Genomic DNA, 9,863 nt, shown 5'->3' with positions numbered 1-9,863 from the left:
AGCATGGCGGAACGCGGGCGGACGACGAACACGCTGGCGACGGCGCTCGGCCGGGCTCCGGTGCACCGTCCTGCGTGCGGGGGGGGCTTTGCAGCCGGACGGTGCCGGGAGGAGACGCCGCAGCTCCTGCCGCTGCAACCGGGGCTGGGAGTCGGTGCAAGGAGCCCGGGGGAGGAGGGGGGACCTAAGGGGGTACGGTGCACCGCGGGGAACGGGCTACGGGCGGCTGCGTGCCGCACCGGGGCGTGCGGGGCCGGTGCGAGCAGGCGGCAGGTTAGCTTTCCTCTTTGTCGGCCTCCTCCTTCTCGTCTTCGTCGTCCTTCTCCCCCTTGAGCTTCTGGCGAGCAAATTCCTCGATGACGATGTCCTCCTCACTGGGAAAGAGAGCAGAGCGCGGTGAGCCCGCGGTCCGGCTGCCTGGGATGCACCGGAGCGAAGGGGGTGAAATCCCTGCTGACACCCGGACCCTGCTCCTACGAGGGGACAGTGCCCAAATCCCGCTCGCCCCATCCCCGTCACCCCACGGGGAGCGGTCAGCCATGGCCTGATCCCAGCACACAAATGGAGGACGGATTGCTGGCTCGGCTGCGAGAGCGCGTGACCTGGGCTCTCGCCTGCAACTTTTGGGGTTAAGGCAGTGGTTTGCATCGTCAAGGGGAAAAAGGGAAGGAAAAGAAATTAAAGTGGAGACAAAGAGATTAGTTACCTCCTTGCGCAAGGCGGGCGGCGGATGACATCGAGGGAGGGCCACAAAATGAAAAGCGGGGGAAGCAAGCGGAAAAAAAGAGTCAGCAAAACCGATTCCAAAAGCTCGCGAATGTGAAACGACTTGGCAGAACCCACAGGGAGTGATGGAGGGGACACGCCAAGAGGTTTCCTCCTCTGGAAGTTCAAATAGCCTCGCTGAGCCGGGAAACGGATAGGCTTTGGGGTGGAAGCCCTGCAGTCGCAGACCGAGTTTCCAGGCTCCAAATCCCAGCGCTCAGGTCCAGTTGCAGGGTGTAACCAGGCACAAAACCAGCCTTTTGGCCCTGCGCAAGCAGGGGCCGGCTGCGGGCCGGTTGTGGCTGCCAGGAATGGGTTTGGCACTCTGTGGCTTCCCAGAGGGAAGCAACCCCAGATGTGGCTTCAGCTGGAACAAGCTCATGTGGTGGAAGGAGAAGAGAGCTCTGGCAGTGGGGAGCATGCGGGGGCACGGCGCTGTGACCGGCGGCAGACCGTGTGGCCATCGCGCGGGAAGCGGCGTTGCCTTGGCCGTGCCGTAGCCACCAGCTACAGCAGGCCGGCCGTGCACCCTTGGGTGCCAAAGCCCTGCTTCCAGCAGCTGCAGGAGCACGGCGCGGGGCAGGTGGGGACCAAAGCCATGGGGGATGTTCTGTCCGGTGGTGGCACTTGTGACTGGGGGCGCAGCGCTGCCGGCTGCTTCCAAGGGGCAAGGCGAGGTCTGGGCTTGCAGCAGGAGAGGCTGCTGTGTTTGCAGCAAGGGGAGTTGTAAAACAAGCCCTGGAAATTTGCAGGACACGTGTCGAGCCCAGCACTGGAATCCTCCCAGCGAGCGACAACGCTCTGGCTGCTTGTGCCACTATGGAGGGTGGCATGCTGTCTCCTGTGACACTGGGCTCAGGACTTTGAGGCCTGGAGGATTTAATCCCAGGATGTAATCTCAGACTGGAAAGGGGCATCACATCTGGCTGCCCAGAGAGGTTGTGGAGTCTCCTTCTCTGGAGATGTTCCAAACCCGCCTGGATGAGTTCTTGTGTGATCTGATCTAGGTGGTCCTGCTCCGGCAGGGGGATTGGACTAGGTGATCCTTTGAGGTCCCTTCCAATCCCTGACATTCTGTGATCCATCTGCGATGGATCTGTGTGGTTTACGTGTTAGAGGAAACACTGGCCTGAGGTATACGGGAAGGTCTCTTTACCTTGGCTTATCTGCAGTCCATTGAAAAGCAAAGCGCAGGGAGGCAAGGATTGGGAGAGACACAGATGCAGGTTAGTAGAGAAAGGACATTTCAACTGACATCTCTTCTTAATGCTCGCGTGTTTTTCTGGAGAGACTTTGAGGCGGGTGGCAGCCAGGGTGCCACGGGGAGGAGAGCTGCTCCCACAGCTGGTCCCAGATAGAGGGTGGCTGCTGTGTGGCCGGAGCAGCTCTACCCATCCCACAGCCGGAATGCCGGGGCAGAGCAGAGCCCTTGGCATGGAGATGGCTGCATTAGCGTTGCTTTTACCACCAGTTCCCCTCTGAACGGGAACTGCCTCTTCCTCCCCCATGGTTTGGCAGCATCCCAAGCACTACTTACCGTCCGCAGGCTTCGGGTGCATCAGGATGACAGGCAGCTCGACTCCAACATCACTGGAAGGAAAAGCACTTCTTCCAATAAACCCGCCCACTGCCGCACCATGCTCAACCCTGCAGGCAGCTCCCCCCTTACCTGGAAGTGAGATCCCCCAGGATGCTGCGGCAGCGGGAGAGAAGGGACAGAAATCAGCCGAGGCAGAGGAGTGGAGGTGTTAGTCTTTGCTTTATAGTAAGGTAGAAGATGATTTATAGTAGGGGTGACGGGCAGTGGTGATGGGGCTGGAGGGGTGGGAGTCAGAGAGCAGCCCAGCACCCGGCTGTCCCACAGTGCAGGGGAGAAAGGCAGGGACAAGGGGACCCATGGTGTGAGTCCCATCATCATCTGCCTGGTGGTACAGGATCCCACAGCACGGCCCAAGGGGATGGTCCCTACCCCCGTGCCCACAGAGCCTCACCCTCCTCGGGACACCACCAGGTTGACCTTCACTTTGTAGGACACCAGGATGCCCAGCACCTCCTTGTCCATGCCGGGTCTCAGGCTAGGAGAAAGGCAGAGCGGAGCAGTGAGGTGGGCAGTGCTGCTCATAGACCCCGTCCACTCCCCCCACGGCAGCTCCCAGGGCTCTCTCCATGCCCAATTTCCTGTGGGGTGCACTGGGATTTAGCAGGAGAGGACAACACGACGTGTCAGTAAGAGAGAGGGGAGGGCAGGTCGCTTGGCTGAAGCCACAGAGCAGCTTCCAGAGGCCACTTGAGCTGCCTGAGCTGGGATTTAGTCCCGGGACAAGGCTCGGTGCAGCTCTGCAGAGGGATACAGGGGCTTTGGACGATGGTTGGCACTGGAAGGCTACGTGTCTCCTACAAGATGGAGAGGTGGCTCTGTAGCCATGTCACAAAATCCCTACATGTTCCAGCACAGGAGGTCTGGGAGACCCTTGGCAGGAGCCCAGAGCATCCAGAGCAGCAGGAAGCTGTCGGAGTCAGAGGAAGGCGTGGGTCCGGCCGTGGCGGGCAGCGCGGGAGCCCCGCCAGCTCTTACATGGTGGTGGAGGCCAGGTTGGTGTCCTCGTGCTTGAGCTTGCCATCGAGAGCGAGGCCTCGCTTCTCACGGTTGGCTGAGAGCAGCGGGGTGACGGAGTACGTTTTGGAGAAGGTGGAGTTGGCTGCCACGTTCTCGCTGGAAGGGGTGGGAGAGGAGAGCTCAGAGCCAGCGCCAGCCTAGTGGGCACCCGCCAGGGATGCTCAGCAGCGCACCAGACACCCAAGCAGAGCCAGACCCCCCCAGCCCGCCCTCCCCATGCAGCTGCCTGGGCCAGTTTCACCCTTTCGTTCCCTTGTACAACCACTTCTTTTTTCTATCCCCCGCCTTCGCTGCAGCCCGGCTGGTTCTCAGGGGCGCAGAGCCTGCGGCCGCCCTCCGACATGCAAAGCGAGGAGAGGAAGCGGCCGGGAGCAGCTGTGCACCTTCCCCCAGGGACCTCCCAGCCCACACCAGCTTGTGCTGGGGGCCACGATGTCCACAGCCTTCCCTCTCCTCTGCTTCCTCTGCATTTGCCCTTCTAACCCTGATATTTTTGCCACCTGGTGTGAAACTGGCTTCCCCACCCCCTCTCCCCATCGTTCTCCCCTCCTCCTCCTCCTTTCTCTTCCTCCCTCTGGCCGTGATGCCGCGCCACCCCCAGCCCCTTTTTACTTACTTTATCTCCTCGGTGCACACAGTCTTCGTGTATTTATCCAGCGAGTAGAGGACCACGTCTGTGATCTGCTCAACTGCGGAGAGACAAGAGGGAGCAGCGTTGGTGTCGTGGCAGGGGCACAGGCACGCGGTCCCCGTCTCCGACAGGGAGGCCGGGAGGTGGTGGGCACTGGAACGTGCCCCTCCTGCCCCCTCTCACCCGTGATCTTAATTTTTTTCACAATCTTATTGGTGGTGTTGTTGATGTTGACGTTCACATTGATGGGGTCTCCGTGGTAGTAGATCTGCAGTGGGAAGAGGCTCGGTTACGTGACCGGGCATCCCAGTCCCCATCGCTGGGGATGCACGTGGGGGCACGAGCCAGGGGACAGCCTCAGTACTGACCTCCTTGTCCAGGGAGGCTTCGAGGTGCAGCGGCTTGTCGGACATCATGAACTGCCGGGTGGTCTCCGTCTTCGGGGGCGGCCCCATCTGCAGGGGTGCAAACTGGATCTTGCGGATGATGAGGCGCACCGAGTTCCTGTGGGGCGAGAAGCAGTGACCCCCAGTCCCCCCGTCAGGGACATGTCGACGTGGCCCTCAAGGGGGACGTGTCAGCTGTCTTTGGGGACATCACAGCATCTCTAGCCAAAGGGTGCAAGCTGCAGCCTGCTCTTAGGACGTGGTGGGCGCCAACATGGGGACCACTGCCCCTCCTTGGGGCAGAGCACCCCATCCAAGCGTGGTGCAGGCTGACAGCAGGTCCTCGGCCCAACCCCTCAGCTGGCCACCCCAAAACAATCTGGTGGTTTGGTTTTAGGGCCATGGGGCAGGAAAGAGATCCCCTGCAAATACCTCTTGTGAATTTTCTCCTCCAGGTTTTCAGCACAAAATCCTTTGACTTCAAAGTCCACACCGCAGGCCTGGGGGGAACACATACAGCCACTAAGCAGGAGGGGCTCAGAGCTGCCTGAGGTTTAGGTTCATTCCCCTCCTTCCTTCCTCCACTGCATCCCTGGAGATCCTGGTCCCAGCTCCAGCCATCCTTCCTCCTCAACCCTCACCCTATGGGCCATGTCCCCATGAAAGAGAAGCTGCTTTCGTTTTTGGCACCCCACAGCTTAACCCCCTGCCACGGGGAATGGGTCCAGGGGACACGGGTCAGGGACAGCAGCTCACCTTTCCCACATCGTCTGGTCCCGGCTGGAGGGTGACCGAGCAGGGCAGGTTGGTGGCAATCTGGGCAGAACAAGGAAAGAGAGAAAAAAGTAAATAGAGAGCGTGCCTAGAGATGAGCCCTGATGCACACTGTGGGGGTGTGTGGTCAGGAAGGGCTGAGCAGCCCCTACCTCGAAGGTGAAGGGATAGGCGTTCTCCCCAAGCTTCTTCATCAGCTTGTCCTGCAAAGGAGTGAGGGTTTTGGGTGTCTGGTCTGGCACTGGCGGGAAGATCTGGGTGGTCAGGACGTAGAGGTCCTTCCTGAAGGTCAACCCAATCACGTCGAGGTCATCTCGGCCGTAGCGAAACGCGCAAGTCAGCGTCACGTACACTGACCGGATGGAAATGGAGAGGAGAGGGGTGAGGGGTGGGATAAAGGGAAGGCACGGGGGGAAAGGGGGTGAACAAAGAGGGAAGAAAGAAAAACTACTTTAATAACTCTTCAGGAGAAATATGACTCTGTTATCAGGACCTGGACCTCAAACACTAACTATAAAGTTAACGAGATTCATCACAACTTTCTGCAAGGCATGGGTAGCTTCAGAGCCGGTGCCCTGGGCAGAAGAGATGGGAAGAAGGAGGCAGCCATCCCCTGCCCGTGAGCTGCCGTGGCCCCGGCGTCTGGCGAGCTGCAGCCGGCCCGTCGTGGCTTTAACCCGACCACAGTCCCCGGTTGCTGGTGAGCTTTGCACCAGTTTCCATCCCTCCCCTTTGTAACGTGGGGTTTTCTGTGTTAATACCTTTTCTGTCCTTTAGGTACTCCGGGTCGATCAGGCAGACGCCATCTGCAAGCAAACAGGGAAGAAGGGCTGGTGAGCTCAGCGCCCAGGAAGGTCCTTGCAAAAACACAGAACTTTTGAAATTCAAATCATCTGCTCGTCAGCTGGGAAGGTGACCGAGGGGAGCTGCCATCAAGGGGATGGCGATGCCTCCGCCAGCATCTCCGCCAGCAGCGTGGCCGGGTCGTTTTGCAGTGTGACCAGGTTGTTTTGTCCCTTTCCCCACCATTTTTCCCTAAGGGTATTTGCAGGAAAATGGGATCTTTGCTCCTCCGGAGCTGCCCTTGCTCCTCCAGTCTCCCTGGCCACTCGCTGCCCGTACTTCCCCCTCTGCAGTGGGCACAGCCCGACTCACCTACAGAGTCCACCGACTCCACATGATCCACAAAGTCTCTCTTCCCCAGGTAGATGGATAGCTGGAGGCAGCACATGGCAAAAGGAAAGAAGGGAACGGGTTAGTGTTTGCCAGTGAATTAGCCAAAAATTTCAAGCCCTGATTTGCATGGTGGGGCTCGTTAACTCTGCCATTAGCACGTCGGACCAGACTTCGCATTCAAGGGTTCGTATAGGTGGGGTTTTTTTTTTAATTCCCATTTTTAAAAGCGAGCCCTGTGGTGGCATCATGGCAGGTATAGCAGGAATCAATCCAATTTCAAAGGGAAGGGAAACCCAGCCCGCGTCCCATCTGTGGGCACAGCCACCCCGGAGGAGCCCTGGCACAGCCAGCACCTTGGGCTGCCCCATGCCCAGTGTCGGGGCACACGCTGCGTGCGTGGGCTCACCTTGCTGTTGGGGCTGGTCTTCTTGAACACCCTGCGGAAGAAACACAGACAGACGGGTTGGGAATGCCCTGGATGAGGCTGGATGTGGCCCAGCCTGCTCCCAGGGCAGGGAGGGAGGGGGCAGCCAGTCGTCTCCCTGGGGCGAGGAGGTGGGGGCTTCCCTGTGTCGTGGTGCATCTCCAGGAGCTACACCAGAGCATGCACGGGATGTCCTGGCCTGGAGGAATTTAGTGTCCTGCAAATTCGGAGCCAAACCCACCCCATCTGGCTGCCCTGGGGGATGCCATGCTCCTGAGCTCAGCGTGCGTTAGCTGGCTGTGTGTTAAGGGCAAGTGAAAAAGCACGGACATGCAGAAGAAGAAAAGAGAAGGTGTTTTGGTGGCTCTGTGATGGCTCACTCCATCTGTGGTGAGCTCGTGTACCAGCCCGTGGAGGCAGCGGGTCAGGGTCTTGCTTTCTCCCTCTGCTCCTGCCCTGCAGTGCTCCAGTCCATCCCAATTTAAAAAAAAAAAAAAAACAAACCACAACAAAGGAAAAAAGACACTTACTTTGCTCCGTCTGCCATTTTAAGTCAGCGGCTGCGCGGGCGAGGATCTGCGGGGAGAGATGGAGGGGAAGTGCCAGGTGAGGCAGTGGGGAAGGGGCAGCTGTTGGCCATCTCCAGCCACATCCCAGCCAAGGGCAGAGCCCCGGGCTACGGCGCTGCTGGGCCTTTCGCCGAGCTGGGATGCTCTGGGCTCAGCTGGCACAGGGGGCACACAGCAGTGGCTGGAGACCTGGTGGGGTACCGAGCCTGGCAAGCCCCTCGCCCCGGCCAAAACGGCAGTGAGAGGAGGGGAAAGAGAAAAAGGGAGAGCAATGCCCGAGCTCAAGGCTGGGAAAGGCAAGAAAATGAACAGAAGGGCTTACGGACTTTCAGTTTGATATATTTTTTTTGTCTACAGGAAATTGTCCGTCATGGCTTAATGGCAGGAACGGGCTGGTTTTGACCCGTCACTCATGGGAGAGTGAGGAAACCACAGGCAGAAAGGTCGAGGGCAGCTTAACCACCCCGCAGGCAGGGGGCTCTCGGGGCACATGGCCCGGACCCACGGCTCCTCCGTCCCCATCCCTGGCCGGCAGCCCCAGGGCCGGCTCCGGGAGGGCAGCGCTGGCAGCCCTGCCTTCGTGCCCGCAGCCCTGCCCGGCCGCGCTGCCCACGTGCTGCTTGCTCCAGCCCGGCGTCCAGAATTAAACCATAACATCACGCTGATCACCAGCGGATTCGCCGGGAGATTAGATGGGATGAGCTCGGCTTTTTAAGGTTGGGCAGCTCTGACATTAGCAGAGCTTAAGCCCAGGCAGGTTTTTAAGCCCCAGGGGTGCGTGGGCAGAGTTGCCTCTTTATGCAACTGCAGGGATGCTGGGGAGAAAGAAGAAATTGATATGGGAGGGAGGAGATGATCCTCTTCCCCACAGGAAAACAAGGGATTAGTCCCAAATGCAGGATCTTTGATGCCCTCGGGCACTGCGGGATGTGAAGCTTGGGCATCCACACCCGCAGGGTTTCTTGGGCAGCAGCAGGAGAAGATGTGAAGGGAGCGGGAGCAGAGCTCGGTCCTCTCCAGAGCCCGGGAATTGGGGATAAGGAGATGAAAGGTGGAGGAGAGAAGAGCTGAACTCCTCCTCTGCATCTCCCAAGGCCCAGAGAGGGGGGACTGGGATCCCTCCTGGCTTGGCTCAGCTCTGCTACGCTGCTACCCGGCCCCTCCACCTGCGCCCTGCAGCTTGGCCACGCTGAAATCCTTTTGGCCACGTTTTTCCCCTTTCAGCCCCAAAGCAGCCACAGTCCGGCACCAACATCCCTGCCCCAGAGTGTTTTACAAAAACCAGCAGAGTCCATGTCCCAGAGCACTGGCAGGGCCCAGGCAGCACTCACCTGGTGGATGGATGGATGGATGGATGGATGGACAGACACTCTCCTCTTCCTCTCCCAGCACGTCCCACTGCCACCCAGTCACTATGGTCTGCTCCCAGTCCTGCTGCTTCTTATACCCTCCCAGCAGTCCCTCCCCTGGCATCTGATCTCACCCACCTCCCTTTGGCTGGAGATGCGGGGGGAGAGGTGCTTTCAGGAAGAATCCTATTAGTTTATTAATTGGGGAGACGCTTCGTGAGTAAGAGTGGGCTATAAATAGGGCTGCTGCCAGAGCCCTGAGAAAGCAGCTTAGGGAGATGGGCAAAGCGGGCTTAGGAGCAAGGTGATGGTAATTGAGGTGGAAGCCCTGCTCCCGGCGGGCAGGGGCACGGATTCCTACAACTCTCTACAACTGCTCCCATGGCAGGTGGAGCTGGGCCAGCCCTGAGCACGAGGGTGGATGAAGATGGCAGATGGGCAGGAGGGACCTGCCCGGTTTCACCCCTCCCTTACGCACCTTGCCGGATGGCCAACAGATGGACGGGAGGCTCAGGCAGCTTCTTGCGTGGCCAACGTGCCCATGTGGCCAGTCACCCAGAGGTGACCTGCTGTGGCCCAGGGCACACGGGACACCCTCACCACAGGGTCGCTGATGTACAAGATGATGGGCGAAGGCACATGCAAGGCTCGGGGCTGCAGCAGCAGCTCCCATGCCAGGCATCGCTCCCCCTGAAGCGGCAGGGAAGGGCCAACCATCCCTTAGTGCCAGGACATGGACCTGCCGCCGTGCCCCAGCGCTGCTGGGCAGCCCGCTCAGCCCCACGCCATTTCGTAATGGTGCAGGCTGGCCTCGCCTGACCCGATTAGCACATCGGGAATCCAAGGTTTGCTGCTGCGAGTGGAAAACTGTTGAAAGCACCGAGTGGATTTGCCTTGCGGCCGGCCGGGAGAGAAGAGCTCCTTCCTCGGCCGCTACCGGCGTGCGGGACCCTCCCCACCGGGGTGGCTGCGGGATGCTCGTGTGGATGCTGCCCCCGGCTTGGCCAGGGCACAGACCCCAAGGACAGCTCCAGCAAGGCCCCACTCATCTTCCTCACCTCCAGCACCCCTCCAGCCCTTGCTTACTCAGCCAGAGCCTTTGCTCCGAGCACGCGTTTCGTTCTGGCTCAGCCCCCAGAGCTGCGCACCAAGGTCAGGATATCCCTGCCCAC

At 59.7% G+C, this 9,863-nt stretch overlaps 1 protein-coding gene across 1 annotated transcript; it reads right to left on the bottom strand.

Annotated features, from left to right (window-relative positions):
- Positions 1 to 274: 274 nt before the first annotated feature.
- ARR3 (arrestin 3) lies at positions 275 to 7,320 on the bottom strand. The gene is made up of 17 exons (XM_086619451.1): positions 7,304 to 7,320; positions 6,756 to 6,786; positions 6,329 to 6,389; positions 5,935 to 5,979; positions 5,326 to 5,525; positions 5,156 to 5,215; positions 4,832 to 4,899; positions 4,382 to 4,517; positions 4,197 to 4,281; positions 3,999 to 4,071; positions 3,341 to 3,478; positions 2,757 to 2,840; positions 2,435 to 2,458; positions 2,303 to 2,355; positions 1,922 to 1,931; positions 707 to 709; positions 275 to 374 (listed from the first exon to the last, which is right to left on the bottom strand). Exons 1-17 carry the CDS (start codon positions 7,318 to 7,320, stop codon positions 275 to 277), a joined length of 1,188 nt encoding a protein of 395 aa, XP_086475577.1.
- Positions 7,321 to 9,863: the final 2,543 nt, after the last annotated feature.

This window comes from Tauraco erythrolophus, chromosome 13 (genome assembly GCF_009769465.1).
Source record: "Tauraco erythrolophus isolate bTauEry1 chromosome 13, bTauEry1.pri, whole genome shotgun sequence".
Taxonomy (NCBI): domain Eukaryota; kingdom Metazoa; phylum Chordata; class Aves; order Musophagiformes; family Musophagidae; genus Tauraco; species Tauraco erythrolophus.
Note: the sequence above shows the minus strand (reverse complement) of the source record. Positions and strands in the feature narration are given on the sequence as shown.